General features: G+C 37.8%; 1 protein-coding gene across 1 annotated transcript in view; it reads left to right on the top strand.

Annotated features, from left to right (window-relative positions):
* Nucleotides 1-20,097, top strand: part of MMS22L (MMS22 like, DNA repair protein) — an 86,466-nt gene that overhangs the window by 30,193 nt on the left and 36,176 nt on the right. The window contains exon 14 of the mRNA XM_042884636.1: nt 235-744. Within this exon, the coding sequence (XP_042740570.1) occupies nt 235-744 (510 nt within the window). The remainder of the gene's footprint in view (nt 1-234; nt 745-20,097) is intronic.

Genomic DNA, 20,097 nt, shown 5'->3' with positions numbered 1-20,097 from the left:
AAGTAAATAGGTGCTCTGTCCTAAGGATGGAAGGTCCCTACCTGTTAAGTTCTGTGTGTGTGTGTGTATGTATGATTTGTTCTGGTTTTTAGTCTTCTGGATATCACCTGAAAGTTGATAGAAAATTAAATATTTCACGAAAACTTGTTTTTCTTGTGTTGCTGTTTTTTGGATTTTTTTTTTTATGTTTTACATTTGTTTTTGGTTTGTTTGTTTGTTTGTTTTTTAATGTAGAATTTACTCCAAGTTCCATCGGAAAAGAATGCAGGAACTGACAGAAGTGGGGCTGCAGAACTTTTTTAACCTGTTCCTCCTGCTAGCAGTTGTTGCAGAAACAGAAGATATAGTGAGTCGAGTGCTGGATCTTTTGGATTTCCTGACTCCATCCTTGGTTAGCCCGTCTCAGAGAGCTCTCATCTGGAGAGGCCATTTTGCTTTCCTTCTGATTTATGTTGAGAAGAATATGGACATCAGTGTCCTAGCTGAGAAACTCTCAAATGCTTTTCGTGTCAAGGCAAAGGAGTTCTTAGTAACCAAAAATGACTACACACAGAAACAAAATCTCTGGACTCTACTTTCAACATACATTGATGGTGTCCAGGAAGTGTTTGAGACCAGCTGCTACTTGAGCCTTTCTGAGGAAAAGTTGCTAAATGATGGCTTTACTATGCTGCTGCCTGCTTGTCGAGGAGCTGAACTGAGCATGGTCTTGAATTTTCTTCAGGTTGTTATAGCCAGACTTCGGTAAGTAATTTTGTTAGATTGTAGATGGCATGTTGTTTTATGTGCAGAGTTAAACTGTAATTCATATTAATTTCCCACTGAAATAGAGAAGAAGGAAATAGACAGTTTTGAAGGATTGCGAATGATACAGTAAATTTTTATACCCACTGATACATTACTGCATTCAGAATCTTAGAAATGTTTTCTTACTATTTCAGGTCATTAACTCATTACAAAATATCAGGGACAGAAAACCTTTGTTATTGTTAATCTGAAAGTTAATCAGATGGCACAGTTTCAGAGAATACTGTCTTTCTTTTGGCACAGAAAACTTTGAAACTACTATCTGTACTGCATTACTTACGTTTTCTTGTGATTGCTCTCTTTTAAAATGTATTTATTTCCTTGGTGAATATTCTGTTCTACAGACTTCATTCTAGCTTCTGTTTTCTCGCCTCGTTTATCAAGGTTGCAAACAAATAAAACAATTTTGGAGACTTAAATACTTACCTGGAAATACTTGTCTAGAAAAGAAGGAAATCATATATGACCTTGAAAACTGCAGTTTTGCTTTGATGTGTTAGTTCAGTTTTTAGCATCCACCGTACCTTTCAGTATTTTTGTCTACAGAGGCCTTTTAGAAGTAGTCTTCCATTTTGAAGCCCAAAGATATTTTTAAGATAGTAAGAGGCAGCTATTGATTTGCCATTACTTCGAATGTGTGAGACTGAAATATGTGGAAAGAACCGTAGAAGAGTGCACAACAGGAATAGTGAAGCCCATATGCAAGGTCTCTCTTTAAGTAGCTTCCTTTTTATTGTCTAGTAGCTTTGACTGCAGCTGTCAATAGCTTATACATCCAAAGATGACAGTTTTTTCAGGCAGTCTTTTCAAAAAGGATGAAGCGTGAAACTAAGTTTACTTGATTTATTATTTAGTATTTCAGTTCAACTGAATGTATTTGCTGGAATAAATTGGAGACTTCAAAAATGCTTTGATGTTTTCTCCATTTGCTAATACAGAGCTTTTGTTGTTTCTTTAAGATGAAGTAGGGAGACTTGTGAAAACATTGCCTATTTCGTAAGTTGACATTTGTCTGAAAGCTTCCGAAATTTCAGGGCTATGTAGTCCTCTTGTAACATAGACAGAAGGACATAGGCATCTTTTGTAGGCTTCTGAGGGCTAGGGACTGTATTCATGCCTTTTCTTACTAAAAGCAAGTTGCTGTAATATTTGAGCTACTGAGTCCCTCAAATACCAGTTGGCATGCGAGCTATCATTAGAGCCTTATTTTTAACTGGGCCTTCATTTCAATGTATACATTTGGTTACCTGCCTATTTATCACACCAATTACAAGGTTTAATTCCATGAGGCTTATAAACATATTGTGATCTTGATGGTACAGGAAACAGTGAAGTGTTGCCAGCTGCCTCACCTACTTCTGAGAGTCTCGCTGATCAGTTTGTCCTCTGTTGCCATATAAGTAAAACACAAATAAAAATATTTTCTTTGTTCAGAAGAGTTGGATGACTGTGCTAAGCAGAGGTGAAAGTGGTGTTGGCTTAACCAGACTGATAAGAGCTGATCTGTTTGGAAATGTGTGAAAGGATGAAATGGTTCAATGCAGTTCTCTCGGCTGATTTTAAAATTCAGGCAGATAAAAGATAGTTGGCTTTTCATAAATGTAATTTTTCTGTACACTGCACTCTAATAATTCTATAACTGTACAACAGGTAGGAAGGAAGGGAGATCACTGATTAAAGAGAGAAGAAGCTTCCTCTAGGCTGTTAGGAAATAATATCTTCATGTGCCACTTTGTGCTAACCCCAGATGATGGCTCACAGGAGCATTCTTCATTGCTGATTACAGAGCATTATGAAAATACTGACTTAGTTGTGTTAACTAAATGCCTCAGTATTTAAAGCTAAAAATGTCAAATAGTTTTAGCACTCCCCTTTAACATATCTTACTGTGTTACTAGAATCACGTTCCAGGTTTCCCAATTCATTTTATTTGAGGCTATTGTAAAAATAGCAATCTTTGATTTGCAGAGTGAGGTGTAGCCAAAAGCTCTTCTTTAATTATAGGTATTCATGCTGCTATGGTTAAGGGTCTGTCAGCATTTCCATTATAAACCTTTATTTTCAAGGGTTTGTAACATAGCTGTGAAAACTTGCTCTGGGCTAAAACTTGGCATACAAGGTTTTGATAGAAGGCTTGTTTTCTTCCTTTCTTTTTTTCTTAAAAGGCATCTGTGAAGAGAACCCCACCTGCACCATTTCTACACTTCTGTGTTTTAAAATCTTTTCTTGTGTTTTTATATTTTGATGTCTGATAGAAAGATGCTGGTAGCTTTTGACTGTTGTATTTACTTCTGTATTTAGTTTTTAAAATGAGCATTTTTAAAGTAATTATTGTTTTTAATTTAATTTTATTATTAAAAATATTCTGTTCTGCCTATATTTAAATAGAACTATGACTTGGCAAGAGAACTCATTTTTTTTTCTTTTTTTATATATGGTGAGTGAATAATTGGAAACAAGATGCTACTTGCTGGCACTTCGAAGGATTTGATCTTTATAGTGAGATTCAGTATGAAGTGTAAGATTATATTTTAATACAGTCTACTTTTTAGAAGCAACTGTAAAATAAACAATAAACAATCAAGAACCCCATAAAAACAAAGTACAAAGTGCTTCCTTTCTGTGTTTACTTGAAATATTCATCATCAAGCTCAGACCTTAGTTTTTCCTTTACTTTTTGTTTCTGCTTTTAGACAGTGCTTTTAAATCCTGATTTTATTCTTTAACAAAAGGTTAATGCAGGATGCTTACTCATCTGCTTTCACTTGCTCCAAATCTACCATTTCCCATCATCTAAGTGCCTCATGACACAGAAAGAAACCTTAGGTTAATAAAAATACAGGCATTTAATGGGTTTGACAGAACTCACTGTAAGAACGGGCACAGGCTCTGAGAAATTTGCGGAGTGCCTGGAATCAGTGGGTTTCAGCATTGCAATATGTTATTCTTAAAAGAAGTGCTGGGAACATGCTGAAATGTCTTTCATTGTAATCTGGTATTGGTCTGATATGAGCTTTTGCTCATTATCATCATCCTGGTATTTGGTTTTTGTAGTGTACTGGCACTAAGATAGGGAATCATAAAAATGCAGGTACATGCCTGGGTGGCAAATGGCTGCTGGTACACCAAACATCTTTCTCTGGTTTCACGAAGACGTGGTACTGATTCTCATAGCAGAAATGAGAAGTACTACAAACCTAATAACATAATAAGCAGTAATTTTATTTTGAAAACATTTATTGGGTATTTATGCCCCTTGTGTACTGTACTGAAGGACATGAGAAGTTATTGAGAATTTCACTGTGTATGTTTTATAAGCAGTAAATGAATAGTACTCAGGTAGACATGCTTCTAGTAAAAAGTTATAGTAGTAATTGGGCCATGGAAAACAGCAGAACTGGATGCTTCTAACTGTAAGAGTGTGTCTAGCCTTGAGGTTGTGAGAAAAATTACAATAGGAATGGATTATCCAGTATATCTTTGCTATGGAAATGTGTAGTCATTTGTGATTTTGTGTGTGTGTGTGTGTGTTATACTTGCCATCAAAACACCCTGTGGGGAGCTTTTTGAGACCAACAGCAGCCTTTCCCCTGCTCTCTGTTACCATGTAAATCAGCAGATAAGCTCATGAGGAGAATAGAAAGGTCCTTCCTCCTTCTTCCTCTTTTCTTCCCCCTCAGGGGTTTTAGTGTTAGTCTTTGTAAAAGGTGTTTTTCTGATGTTGAACTTCTGAAAACTATATCCAGAGGAGTTTGGATGAGCACGAGCTTTCTCTTACCCATTCCATCCCAGAAGTATATTTCGAGTCACCAACTGTGATGCCCAGATAAGTAGAGTGTAGCTCTGTGACTAAACCACTGAACTCTTAGTCAGGGGTCTTAGTTTGGCTCCTAGATCTGCAAGGTTTAGTGAATGAGAATTAGAAAGACAATGAATAGAGTTTGTGAATTTTTTCACCTACATGGAAAATGGTCTTTCCTTTTTGACTTCCCAATGCAGATCTTCAATTTGCAAACATGTCTGGTCGTGCTGATTTGACCTAAAGACTAAAATAGTTTGGGGTGGTTTTTTTTGTTTTTAAGTGCAGTAATAGTATTAATAAAGCTGACATTTGAATGAACGTAAGGAAAATTTAGTGAGTGTGTGGGGAGCTTGCACTGCTCTAGAATATAATGATATTTTGAAAGGTTCTCTGTCTAAATACTTTAGGGCATCTCTTACAGTTTTCATTGGCAATACTGGATGTGTTTTTAGCTACAATTACTGCATTAAGATGTGAATTAAATTTTTCTCTTAATCCTAGATAATGAGGGCATTGAGATTCTTTTCTAGGATTTTTTTTTATTGTATGTGCAAAATGTTTTGTACCTTTGTTCCTTGTGTTCTAAGCTTTAGTCACAAATAACTTTTGTATCCTCTGTTCTGAAAGCGTTACTGTACAAGTGAAGGAAATGGGATGCAGTGTGTCCTGCAGCTGTATCCCTCCTACTTTGCTTGTGGAAAGCTTCTGTGCATGCCGAGGATTGGTGTGGTTTGCAAGAGCATTCACTTCTACTTCTCGCTGTTGGTTTTCTTGAATCTGAAGGTCACACGAGCTGATTAACTTAAAATCAATTTCATATTGGTGTTTAGATGTAATAGAACATCTGTTTTAGAATCATGTTAAGAACAAATTGGAATAACAAAATCAGTCAAAGAAACTTCTGGTTGGCGTTATTTGGGCATCAGCAATTTCATTAGTTATATGAAGCCAAAGGAGCTCAAGTATAGTATCGTCACATGAATTACGAAGATGTGAACTCCATCCCCTCTGCTACAGAGCGAAACACTTTTCTGTCTTTTATCCACTTTATCCATTTGTTATCTACCAAAAAATAATTCACATAGGCTTTGTGGTCTACCTGACATAACTCACAAAAAAAAAAAAAGAGAAAAATCATATCCAGGTGTACTGAGAACCTACTGGTTGGGACCCTGCAGTTGTTGGGAGAAATCTGTGCTCCCTGAAGGACATCAAGTGCAGGTTTGTTTTCTGATGGAAGTGTCTCACTTCTAAAACTGTTTTTCCCCCAGTTTTTCTTCTTTTATTCTTTACACGAGGTGTAAAAATGGCTCTTCTTTTGGAATATTCTTGATTGTGGATGTTAGACAAAGAAATATTTTCACTCATAAGACCATTATATAAAAGTAGCCTTCTAATCACTTAATTTTGATTGTTTCTTCGTTACCTTACAAGATATATATATATATCTTTTCTCTTTAGGATATCTCTTGTCAGATTTAAGGCTTATTTAAAATGAAAAGAAAGCTGAAGCAATTTTCTTTATTCCATTTCAGTCTCCTAAGGCCTATTTCCCCCTGGTGAGCTCATAGCAACAGGGGGGTTTAAGGGAATTCAGCTTTCTGCAAATTAATGTCTCACATCATGAAAATTCAGGACTTTTTTTTTCTATATCTTGAAAAAGTAATACAGTGAGTGCGAGTATTATTTCTTGCCAGCGGGTGGAAGATGAATGATTTTGTCACAGTTTTACTGCTTGATGAGCAGTGTCCTGAGGGTCAGGCTTAAGTCTGTGTCACTATGCTGCTCATTACTCTTGAGCTAAATAAGGGCTGATTGGATCTAAATTGCCTAGCACATGGGCCGCAGATGAGCTCAGTGAGTAGGGGATGACCTGCTATTCAGACTGGGAGTAACCCCGGTGTGCAAATGCTGCATTAGAACACCGTGGGAGAATGAGAGGCTACCGACCGCTGCCAGCAAAAGAAATCGAAATGTAAAAACTCTTTGATGCTGCAGTGTTAGAATTTGAAATGTAGGAAGTGACAGGTTGATGGTACTTATCAGCTTTGGCTGGATTAGAGAACAGTGTCATCTTGCTTATATAATGACAGAAGAATGAAGCTAGCTCCCAACTACTTTGCTGTGCAGAACTGCTGCTCGCAGAGCCAATGCTGCCTCCTACTGACAGCCTACTCAGGACAGTGCAGAAAGCGGATGGTTTTCACATGAGAGGCTGTTTGGCATATTCGAGTGCACTCTTCCTGTGTGCATCAATGTCTACATATTTCTGTTCTCTTAGCAGAGGAGCAGGATGACAAGCCAGACTGATAAAGCGGTTTTTTGGGACAAGCACAAGTCACTGTCGTCTTGAAGAAGAGTTAGACAAGGCATCTACTTGTGCTGAACTACACATACTTGTTGCCATTCCACAAAAAATATTTCTTTGCACTCTCCTCTCCATTGCTAGACCCCAGGAAAGGAGGTAATCCCTGGAGAGGAGAAATAATTTGCGGCTGTGTGTTTTAAAGAAAGTTGACCTTTAAAGAGGAGAGGAAAATCTGAATGAACTCAAAGAGAATCCTTATGCTAACTGGACAAATGAATGCACTTGTCTTAAGGAGACAGATGAAGAGCAAGTGTTGAACACAGCATGCACTGCAGTTGTTTGTGCAGTTCAGAAAGATTTGGTGGTTCAGTGGAATATGGTCTTTTTGGTTTTGTTTTTTCCTACCTGCCACTGATGCTTGGGAAACTGAGTAATAGCAGCTTCCTTTAAGTTTGTTTCAGATTTTCTTACTGACATCTTTAATCTAGTAATATCCTACTCTCTTCATACTATGGGACTATCTTAGTGGCAAAAACAACTTGGCTTTCTCATGAATCTAAATGTATGCTATTTTCTGTCTATTTTTTTACTCTGCCTGAGTATGTATCATTTGATTCTTCTTCCCCTGGGATGATGCACTCATGCTGAAATTTCTGGATGGACATACAACCAGTTTTCAGTTTGCTTATTTCTGGGTATTTGTAACAAAAAAAAGAAGAGAAAGGAAGACAGCAGCCTTGCATGCACAAACAGTTTTACTGTAAGCACGGCTGGGAAGATCTTGAGGTTACTAGTGGTTGGTAAGCAAGACGTGAGCCAGCAGCATGCACTCGGCCCAGAAGGCCAACAGTATCCTGGGCCGCATCAAAAGAGGCATCCCTGTTCATTGCAGGGGAGTTGAACTAGGTGACCTTTAGTCTTCCCAACTCAAACAGTTCTTGACTATGAATGTCTCCACAGATAGGGCATCCACCATGTCTTGTTGCAACCTGTTCCAGTGCCTCACCGATGTTATTCTGAAAAACTTCTTTCTTACACCTAGTCTAAATCTTCCCTCTTTTAATTTGAAGCCATTTTCCTTTGTCTTATCAGAAGACTCTGCTAAAGAGGTTTGTCTCCTTCTTTCTGATAGACCCTTTCCAGTTACTAAAATGCTGCTCTCAGATCTCCCTGAAGACTCCTCCAGGCTGAGCAGCCGCAGCTCTCTCATCGTGTCCTTAGAGTGCTTCATTCCTTGCATCACCCTTGTGACCTTCCTCTGGACACTCTCTAAGAGGTCCACATCTCTTCTATACTGAGGACTCCACACTGGGACACGGTACTCCAGCTGAGGTCTCACCAGCACAGATCAGACAGGCAGGATCATCTCCCTCAACATGCTGCCTATGCTTCTTTTGGTGCAGCCTAGGATATGGTTGACTTTCTGGGCCAATAGGGCACATTGCTGGCTCATGTCCTGAATGTCATCCACAAGTGCCTCCAAGGCCTTTTCAGCAGGGTTTATGGTAAAAACTCTTCGTGCATGTGAGGCTGCTGTTTTCCTTTCTCATCCTTTTTTCGTTACAAATACAGAATGGCTCTGAAGTCACATTTCTGGCTTATGTCCCGCTTACCATCTATCAGTATCCTTGAAGTCCTTTTCAGAAGATCTATGCTCAATTCTTTCATCTCTCAGCTTGTTTTGATAATGGGGGTTGCTGCAACCCCAATGCGAGACCTTGCATTTGGCTTTGTTAAACCTCCTGAGGTGCTCCTGGGTTCACTGTTTGAGTCTGTGTCTCATCCCCCGTGTGCACCACACAGTTTGATGTCATCTGAAAACTCGCTGAGGCTGTGCTTGATTCTATTATTGATGTCATTAATGAAGATATTAAAGAGCATCAGTGCCAGTATTGATGCCCTGAAGGACACTACTTGTCACAGTTCATCCAGACATTGAGCTGTTCATCACCGCTCTCTGGGTACATATTGCAAACAGTTCTTTGTCCATTGAACGGTTCACTTGTTAAATCCATATCTTTCCAATTTACAGAGAAGGGTGTTGTGGGGACTGTGTTAAAAGCCTTACTGAAATCCAGATAGGTGACATTAGGGGCTCTTTCTTACCTTGTCCTCTGATGCAGTTACACAATCACATAAGGCCAGGAGGTTGGTCAGGCAGGACCTGCCCTTGGTGAAGCTGTACTGGTTTTCTGGCAGTCAGGCTCTCAAAAAGCATCAGGAAGTGACAAGAACAAAGGTGATACCCATGTCTGTGGTTGGTTAAACTGATATGGGCAACAGATTTGTTGCCCCTTTGTCCATCCTACTGTTTCTTGTAGGTTTTGCTGCCTACTCAGCACAGATGGTTGCAAAATAAGGTATTTTGATCCTGTACTAATATAGTTTTTGCCTGATGTATGGAGGAAAACCCAAAATTGTTTGAGAATGGTTAAATTGGATTTCCTACTATCCTGAAAAGGAGGGTGAGCAGGGCACAATTCTTATATATTGATCTCTGTTTACGTGAGTACTTACGTGAAATTTTAAGAACGTATTGGTTGTAAGAAAGTAATTATTTGACATTTGATTGAAATCTGCCTATTGGCTAGCTTTTGTAACAACTACCTCTTCATGCATGCAGCCTGTTATGTTAGGTAGCAGGGTTTGATGTGACTGCTTAGGAAAAAATAACACACTCCACCATGATATTTAATTTTAATAAAAACTTTTGCGGGTGAGAGATAGGAGCTGCTTATTTAATCTTTAGTTATAGTTCTGTATGCACTTCTGGACATATCATTTTGCAGAACATTTATGAATAAATTGAAGATTGGGGAGATTCACGGAAGTAAATAATGAGAGTTGGAAGTTCACAGAAGTTTGAGGGAATTGAGAAAGATGGAAGGGAGACATGCTAGAAGTCAGCTTGCATTAAAAAGGCTGTGGGAAAGAAAACAAATTGTCTGTTGTTCTCCCTTCTAGTAAAGAAGAAATTGTCTTACGTGGCAGAAGTAGGCTGGCTTAGTTAGAGTAGGTTGCAAGAGTTGGTGCACTGTCAGAAAAAGTAGTTGAAATCAAATGTAATTTTTTCTTTCTTTTTAGGGACTACCTTAGACAAACATTGTTGGAGTAGTCTTTGTAAGCTGGTCAGAGTGCTGAGACGGACTTCTTAAGTAATTTAAGATGCTCCCTAATCTTTCACTTGTTTCTGTGAATTGGAAGAAAGGAATGCCTGCTGCTGCTGGTGCTCAATTAGTAAGGCTGCTTTCCTACACAGTAATCTACTCTTCTGCTTGCAGAACAAAGCCCCAGTGAAATTAGAAAGTAGTAAGAAGAAACTATAGCAGAAATTATAATGTCATAAAAAGTAACTTTAGAAATCTGTGATTCATTTTGATTTGTGAATTCCGTAGTTGTTTTAATCGTGTTTGTGCTTTCTTTAATGTCTTTTATGAGAGGAGAAAAGGTGAATGTCTTTTCTCTGCCATACTGGTATTTGGAAGATCAGCAGGAGGCGACTGAGGGTGGCCAGCATTGCCTGGTGCCTGCACAGGAGAGGCTCCACTGAAGGTTGTGCTGAGTTTTCAGTGGTTTTGTGGTCAAGTATGGGAATCTGCCTCAAAAAAATACTTTGAAAATGCATTGTAGACTTTTTCTAGGGAAAGCTAATTGATCCATGAACGCATGCATTGTCATGTTTTATTTGGCTTGGAGCAAGTCCAAGTGCCATTAATTGCTGAAGCCTAAATGCTCCAGTTTGTCTTCCAGTGATACTAAACAGTGAAAATGTACATAACGTGAAATGAGCCCGAGCTCATCTGTCTTCCCTAGAAACAAAATGAAAAGGATGGAGCACACCCTGTAATGAGTACATTGTGCATCTTCTCGTTTGCGAGTCCCCTTCTGACACTGTTATTGGGCAGACCAAGTAGAGGAAGGTAAAAATGGTCAGTGGCTTGTTTCATTCTTGGATAAGCTGGAGGTGCTGTCAGTTCTCTCCTCTTTCACAACCAGAAGGCCCTATTTATCTCTAATCGGGGTTAATTAAAGCCTTAGGGCAAAACTGAGCCCCTGCCAATGGCCGGAAGGTACAGACATAATCAAGGCTGCAGCTCCTCACTGTAGGGAATGAAGAGGCAGCAAGGGGCTGTCACTGGCTCAGAATACAGCTGTGCTCATTCTTAATGAAAGAAAACACACAAGTGAACTTTTTTGTCAAACAGTTTTGTTCATTTATGAGAAGAATGGTATGAAGGCTCTGTTTTGATGTGTGGTCTTGCAAATTCATACTAAGGAGCAAAAACATCTTGGCTTCTACATGGCAATGTGAGGCCTACACATGCTGCCATGGCAGCCATTAAATGCTCAGCAGGTGTGTGCACTGCAGCTGTGAACGTGTAGCATCTTTTTCTGAGGGACAGGAGAAGGGAGGAACAGGAAACTGATGTGAACTTGACGGGGCAGTGAGATTTTCTTCTGCTGCTTTTTGTGTTCCTGTTTGGCTTACATCAAGTCAACATGGAGAAGAAAAGCCAATATTTTCATTGATGTTCTTTGTTTTCTTGGATGGGAATATGTTGATTAGCTGTTGGTGGTATGCATTTGAAAAATACTTGAGTAAGCATTCCAGGTGTTTGCCTAAAATATTTTAAAGCTGTGAAAGGTTTGTCCCAGGGAAGTTTTCAGATTCATGCCACATCTTATATCTTGTATACAGGGGGCTGAAAATGTGATTTTTTGAGGGGAGAAAGTGTTGTGTATGTCCACGTTTGGATTGTTCTATTTATGTCAAATTTTGTACTAAGTGCACAGATGACATCAGCAAGTAAAATACTGTAATCATCTCATTTCTTACATAATAATTAGCTATAGCACAGTCATGATTATCCAGATATCACAGAGTGAATGCAGGCAATCAGGGGACTTTACAATGTAATTATTAGACCCTGGGAAGACATGATCCCATTTAGAGTAATGGGGACTATGGTTAATTGGTGTTAGGATAATCAAACTTTTACTGTTTTATTATTGTGGAACTCTAGACTTTGCAAGAAAATGTCTGTCTGTGGTCAGGGAGAAAAACAAACAAATATAAAACAGCCATAAAAATTTAAGCATAAGAATGAATCTTGAGGTTGCGTTACATTGCTGCTCTGAGTTACTGTTAATATTATGGGTGCTCAGAAATCATATTGTCCATAAATCTTGCATATTTTACATCATGGTAAAAATATCACGTTTTGAGTCTGAGTATTTTGTAAAGGCGTCTGTTTTTTTTCTGAGGCATCAAGAATGACTACAGGTGGTTGGTTGTTTTTTTTTTTTGGACTCAAACTTAAAAATTGAAGGTTTTTTTTCTTACTGCAATAAACTTTTGCTGCTTTCTTTCTCTAAAGAAAACTTTTGGATACCTGTACAATATGAGCATTTGGACAGAAAATATATTTAATGACATCCTCCTGACCTTAATTGTGTTCTCCAGGTTTAGAATATGAGGATGTTAAAGAGTTTCATTAGAGCTCATTATGAAAGGATTTCCACTGTATTGCCATGATACTCTGGAATTTCTAATAAACTCAGCCTACCCTTTGGAAGACTTGCAGATGAACTCTTTCACTGCTATTGTCTTACTGAAAGTTTTTTTTTTTGTTGTTGTTGTTGTTTTTTTCCTTCCTTGAACCAAGCTAATTTCTGAAAACTCTTCAGCAATCCGATCTTGATGTAAATTAATACTGTAAATTGTGCTGCTAGTGAGGGTGGAGGGAGTAGTAAGAGTGGGTGGGGGGAGAGAAGAATTAAAATCATTCAAATAAATGGTTTAATTTATGCCTCAGCAGTTAAGCATGCTCCTGGTTAACAGAAATACCCTTCAGCTACACAGGATTTGGGAGGGTTGGAGGGCACTCATTTGCACATAAATAGCCATTAACTGATAAATTCCCAGAGGTCTCCTGTTGCATGCTAGTGGTTCTGACCTACTTAGCTAGCTTAAATTTGTTTTACAGAATTATTATAATTCCATCCTTGGTACTTAAACTTTGTGATTAATGCATGCCTCACAATACAATTAAAGTGTAATTACACAGTTTTACAGTTTGCTATCATGGTGTTATTATTATTACAAAGAGCTGGATTTTGCAAATATTAGAAGAATTAGGGTTCTGATACCTATCACTTTGCTGTTATTAAGTGATTATGTTAAATGGGACCCCTTTATGGTTGAAGAATGAAGTGGAGAGAGGGGAATCATTAATTAACAAATCAGATGGTTTCTGTGTGATTGTGGGGGAGATGTGCAGTAGATTGTTTTGTTTTTTAACACATCTGCATATGATAGGTGCAATGCCTTTTGTTTAGCTTTGCCAGCTGCCTGTAACATGTTCTAGAACATCTGTGCTTTAGTGCTTTAAGTTTCATAATAAGCACCTACTTTGTGTCATCTGCTGCAAAGCATTTGCTTGTATTACAGTACGGTAAAATCAGATGTTTATTGAAGCTTTTTATTACCCTGATTAGAAACATTAATGGACAGAAATCCAACAGATCTACACAGTGTAGGTTAGGATGTGTGTGTGAACTGATACAGATCTTGTGCTCTGTAACTTGCAGCAGTTCTCTCTGAGGAGGGATCCTGTCTGTTGTGTTCATGTCTGTGATTGTATTTTATAGTTATACTGGCTGCAAATAGCAGTAAGTCACAAACACCGATGTTTTTACCATATTACCATAGCTGAAAGGGGTTACTTGGCCTTCTCTATTTTAGTTAGTTCTGTGGCTACTGTTCTTTCTACAAGAAGTGGTGATCTGCAAATTGTTTATGTGCCGTGTGTAATAGAGGACTCACTTTGGTACAGCAATATTCTTAGATGCTTCTTTTGCCAATGCAACAGCAGCAGAAAATTTTGATATTTATGTTAACAAGCAACATAATTGCTAAGTCCTCAAAGGAGGACTAAAATAATGTTTTTAATAGTATTTGGCTATTCTGATGTAAGCTAAAAATCTAATTTTACTTTATCTTGTGTGTGCTGTATTGCACACTTCACTGTTAGGAAATGGAATGGCTGATACATTTTATGAATGATACTATATATTCTTCTATTGTTTTTAAAGTTACTCTAAATTTATTTATTTATTTTCAGTTAGAATCACGCAGTGAAAACTCCAGACAGTGTGCAGATAAAAATTGAATGTTTCACCTTCAAGACTTATTTGATCCTGTGTCTTGGATTTCATTTTTTGCTTAGTTTGAAAAGACCTGTTGCTTTTGTGTTTTTGTTTAAATTGTGCTGCTCATTTCTTCAACAATGAAAATATTTCTTCTTAATTTCAAAGAACATAAAGAGTAATAGGCAAATAGAAATCTTTTTCTTACAATGACTCCTTTCATATCTGTAATTTCAGTCTGTATTTGTTATGCTACTACAATGATATAATCTCTGCTTTCACTATTATCATCTGCTGTCATTAAGCTCAGAAAACATTGGTCATTATTACTGATGCATGGAAGCATACGAGCAGGTAGCATGTAATTATGCTTGGACGAATTTAGTATATATCAGTGCTTCCTACTTGAATATATGTGAATTGGTTTTATTTTCCAGTCTTTAAAAAAAAAAATACTGCATAGAGGTGATTTAAATCATTTTCATGTGGCACAAGAAAAATGTAAAGGCACATTACCAGAAAGAAATGGTCAGCAATAAGAGCTGTTTTGCAAAGTTGGCTTGCAACACCTACCACACTATATGGAGAAAACAGTTATCCTATAATAATAAGACTAATGAATTCAGAAATCCATTGATTGAACTGGCTCTGGGTAGATTATGTGCAGGCTTGCTTCAAGGAGAGGAATTTATGAAATGTTTGCTGCATCCAGCAAGCACTGCTGCTATAATACAGCTGCCTCCTCAGTGGTTTGCTTTGATCCTGTGGAATGAAAGGACAGGAGGATCAGCTCAGGTCTAAATGAGATTACAGCTGGTTCGGCAGCTTATCTGGTCTAATGCCAACTAGTGTGGCTTTGCACGTCCTAAGGGGTTTACAACAGAAACTGTTTATTGAGTATCATCGGTTTACTCAACACTAGCAGGCTAATCCTTCCCAGCCTCAGCATGTTGTAAGATTGTGCATGAGCCAAACCAAAAGCTGGTGTTGCCAGGGCCTCCAGAGCCCTTTGTCTCGCTTCATATTGATTTTTTTTTTTACCTGTGTTAAAGACAGTAAAAAATAAAACCAATAACCAGCCCTATTCTGAGCAAAAGGTTAATCTGATCCAAAATCTTACAAAACCATCTTTTAACCCTAGAGGGGATGGTAGCCTTTCCCTGACTTTCCACGCTAGGGATTTTGTAGTTTAAGGTTTTGAAGAACGAGATAGGAAAACAGCTTAAACATTTAACTCCATGTGTCTTGCAGGGTCTCTGAATTTGCTTAACAGCTGCATAAGAAGCTTTAAACAAATAATTTTGAGTACAGCCATTATTAGCAAAATGTTGTGTCTCTGTGGCACCTAATGCCATGCAGTAAGGGCATGACATACTGAACAGAATTAAAGAGTGGTGAGAGCAGGTAGGTGTCCCTGGAATCATGCTGGCTTTTCCCTGCAGTGTTTGTTATGTAAAAGAATCAGTAAATACCTTGTTGAGCTGCTTTCTCAAAAAGGAAACCAAATAGATTAATAAGGAATTTTAAAATAATACCAAGCACGCCCAAAGGCCCATAGAAGCAGAATGTTTTTAAAAATTAGAATAGAATAAAAATTCTGTGCTGCAAGCTCTTACTCTTAAACAACACCCTTTCTGTTCTCATATGAAAAACAATGAAATAGTAGTTATTAATAATATATTATTGAGCATATTTCCTCTTTGAGGTGAGTCTCTTTTGGAAAATAATGCAGCCTGTGTCAGATGATTATACATAAAATGCTCTTTATTATATAGAGAAGGTGTAGCCTAAGCACTGGAAGTCTTGCAGAGTAAAAACAATACCTTTGCACTGAAAGAAAGACAGTACGTTGTTGAGTCTCTATTACAGGAATTAGGCAGGAATTGATTAATTACCTGTATTTGTATAGTGTATGTATTATTAGGACTAATTAAATGGATTCTTCTGTGACACAGAGAACAGACTTCGGTGGCATACCTATCACTGACTGCGTGTGGCAAACTTGAACCGGCAACTGTTTCAAAGGTTGCTGGATCCCAGCTGAAGGAAAAGACAGCAGTAGCTTGAGGAAATACGAATGTTGTTCTCTGTTTACTTCACCTAATTGGAATGGATGTGTATTTTAAGCTATATGTAAGCAAAGAAGTTCCCATGGATACTATGGAGGCATTGGGAATATTTTATGGGGAAATTGCTAGAAGTGGTGTGAAGATAAACGTGAACTTTACTCAATATTTAAACTTAATGGAGAAGATACTTACAAGTTGAAAATGTAATATTTATCCAATCACTTCTATGTTATCAAATCTGCTCTTTAAAGCAATGGGTTGCTCCCATGTATATATAGCATTACACTTTTAGCACATTTGGAGATAAAAGCTGTTGTTGGTGATTGCTTAAACTCTTTGTTCAAGCATCTGAATGGTACAAATCAAAGCATTTTGTCAGACTGTGAGAAGTGTCGCATAGATAATGCTTCCCATACACACAGGTCACCAAATAAATTATGTGCGAGGTTTTACAGCGTAGCTGGTGCTGGAAGTTAAATGGATGCCCAGTGGTAGAACTCATAAAACATTTTCCTGTTAACGTGACCAGGCAGAATTGACATTGTTGATGGTAGCTTTGATCTAATAAACCATCAGTTCTAGCAGTGATTTTTACTGTGTTCAGAGGGGATGATGATAAAAGTTTAGCAAGCCCACGGTTCTTCCTGAATGACAGAAAATTAGTTCTACTGTCTGCTACCAAATGTTAGGAACAATGTTCGTAGGGGATATTTTGTACCCAAAGTAATCTCCTTCACTAAAAACATGCATTTGGAGAACAGCATCCTTTAACACTAGAGATACTCCGTAAAAAAAGAAACAAAATTGATTTTTCAGGGTTGAAGTACAATATTTTTTTCAGAGTTTGGAAATAAGTTACTTCATTGTTTCGAGCACAAGTTTGCCTGCCTTCCTGTTTTCTGTCATACAGAGAAAGATTTATTTTTTTTTTTCCCTCAACTATACAGTATGTGACTCCCAGCAAGCTGCTAGACAGTATTCTTACACATACAGTTTTTGATTTTCTGCAAAGGCATCTTCAGGAACGGGAGAGTTTCACTTAAAAATTGAATACATAGACTTTCACATTGGAACTAAAGTTCTTCTGTCACTGTTCTTTTAAGTTGATAGAAACAAATCTTCAAGTTTTTTCTTGGACTTCCTATCTGGAAAATAAGAATGGTGTGATGATAACCAAGTGATGCATTTGCAATGTTAAGGCAGGTATATCGTTAGAAATTTATGTTCCAAATAAGTAACTATGAGTAATAGTATTACTTATTTGTTGGTTTTCAGTATTTGAGGTATGCTTGATGCTGTTCCTTCATTTCCACTTAGGACATTGTGTGGTTAACCCCAGAGTCCTTTTCACATCTGATCAGATCAGGAACTTTCAACTAAGGTGACACCAACTCGACGTGGATGGATATTTTACTCTCTCTTCTTGGTGCTGGATGAGAGAAAACTCTGCATCTACAGTTGTAGTAAAGGAAAACGTTTGAGAGAGATGAAGTTGCTCAGTGAATTTGTTTCCAGTCATTTACCAAACTTTGATTTTATAATTTGCCTAAGAAGAGTTTTAGTTATCTTTGGCCATAAATTTACCATGGCATATTTCAGATTGTCAGCTTTTCCAAACTGATGTGTGTGTTCTTCATTCATTGGAATGAAACACCATAAGCTCAAGCAGATTTCCATTTTAATACGTAATGTGGCTGTCTGACCCCCAGTGTGGGAAGTCTATTAAACTACTGGGATCTGAATGCTAAGGGAGTCTGATTAAGGTCAATCTGTTAGGCTGTATTTTTTTGTTGTTGTTGTTTTCTATTTTTGCTATGTGGAAAATAACCTTTTTAAAGTGTGCAAACATTGGAGGAAAACACGAATCTCTTTTGCCACTATAGTAGTCAGCTGGAATTTTTTCGCATTTCAGAATCCTGGGGAAGAGCTGAAGGCAGGATGATACTTCTTGGAAATGATAGTGCCTCAAATGGAGTTTCAGCACTAGCTTTTCAGGACCAGCTGACTGCTGTTCCAGTTCTTCTGCATGTAGTTTTCATAACTCATGGGATTGTTTTGTCTGAACTAAAGGAAGTAAGAGGCAGTAATGACAGAGGATTCGCTTGTAAATACTCAGAAAATTTGTTTGTCATGGAGTGGGCTATTATGTAGCTGTAGACACATTTTGTTGACTTCCTGTTTTTCTTGAGAAATTTATTTCTGATAAGTTGTTTTATAAATAAGCAGCATACTGGGTTCTCAGGACAGGAAAGACACTGAAATACTTGATATACTGGATTGAGTCAAATAGTTAACCACTAAGTTGAATAGGAGTGTGTGGAGTATGTGTCCTGTGAGACAAAGCAGAGAAAATTGAGTTTGTTCAGCCTTCAGAAAAAAGAGACTTGGGTGGTGGTGGGAAGAAGGCATTTTATACAAAAGTCTAATGAGAGGTAGCAGGTGAGATGGAATCAGACCCTTCAGACAGAGGTAGGAAGCAATCAGCTGAGATTGTGATGAAAGAAATATCTATTGCATATAAGAATAAAATTTTCACAGTAGGGATATCAAACATTGCAACAAGTTACTAAGTGAGGCTATGGAATTTCTGTCTTTAGAGTCACTGGAGACTGGCTGTGCTTTGAGTTGGGGTTGGACCGGTTGACATCTAGTGGTTTCTTCCAACTCCAGCTGTTCAGTGATCTCTAAGAATGGAGAATGTGGGTTTGATGCTCAACAGTATTTATTCTAGGTGTTATTGCGATTTTATCTGTTGCAGATAACACCAGGATATTGTTTAATGTACAGCATCTTTTTAGAATTTTGAAATTGAAGAGCTCACTTGAAAGGCCCTGACAGGGTGGAGTGAATTTAAAAGAACTTTGAATATTTTGAAGAAAGCTTAAAGACCACCTAACTTGGGACTGTTTGCTGTCCCTGTTGCTGTCATGGCAAGGAAAAGCTGTCATGGAAGATTGTTAAGAATGGTCTTGTGTACTTGCAGTGACTGCTGTTTACAGCTAAAAACATATCAGCTAATACTGTCCATTTCCTTTACTATATACACTAGAATTTATGTTCCTAATAGGCTATGAACTTGAATAAAGGTGATTTGAAGTTATGCAGACTTCCTGTTCTTTGAAACATAAAATACTTCAGAAAGAGAACTTAGCAATGAATCATAAATACTTAAATTAAAAAAAAAGAAGAAGAAAAAATTAAATTATAACCCACTAATTTCAAGTTACAGAAATGTTACTGCAAGTTCTCAGTAGTTCTCTAGCAAATCTTTTATATAACAGATGACTCCATGTTTAAAACAAACATTGAACAAAAATCTAAAGGAATGTTTTGAGGCACCTTGCAGCCAGGGATGACCACAGAATTCCCGATGATTGCTGTAAGCTCCTTCTATGCTGTGACAGGAAATACGTCATATGGCATTTACTGTCAGAATATTTGATATTCTGTTATTTGTTTAGTGGTAAGTGCTACCAGTGGTGGTTGAGTTGGGATTTTTCTTTTAAGCTTCCCTTGCACAATGTGATGTGTCTGCAGACTCTGCCATGCGGATGAATGCCTGCCTCATATACAGGATGTTTTGGTTGTGTGAGGTACCTTTTGAATCCTCCAACTTAAAGTTTGAGTCAGCATATGTGGCTCACAGCTTGCTCCCAATTCACCTCGAAGACAGCCCTTGTGAAAAACTGCAGTAAAGCCCAAGAGATGTTTACTATTCTGAAGTTTTGCATCTGGCAGGGGAATTTATTAGGGATTTTTTTGTGTTATGTTGGTTGGAACTAATAATAATACTGGGACTGAGTATCCTGGGACTTGAGAAGATTTTCTGGAACAGCGTAGGGTAACTTTGTGTCTACATGTGCACGTGTTCCAGTTTATACTGCCTCTGCATTAATGATATAAAAGAAACTGCAGTCTTAGCTCCCCCTCAGTACTGTACTGACATATACTAACTTGGCTGA

This window comes from Lagopus leucura, unplaced genomic scaffold (assembly GCF_019238085.1).
Source record: "Lagopus leucura isolate 7727_CA_CO unplaced genomic scaffold, USGS_WTPT01 Super-Scaffold_73, whole genome shotgun sequence".
Taxonomy (NCBI): Eukaryota; Metazoa; Chordata; class Aves; order Galliformes; family Phasianidae; genus Lagopus; species Lagopus leucura.
Note: the sequence above shows the minus strand (reverse complement) of the source record. Positions and strands in the feature narration are given on the sequence as shown.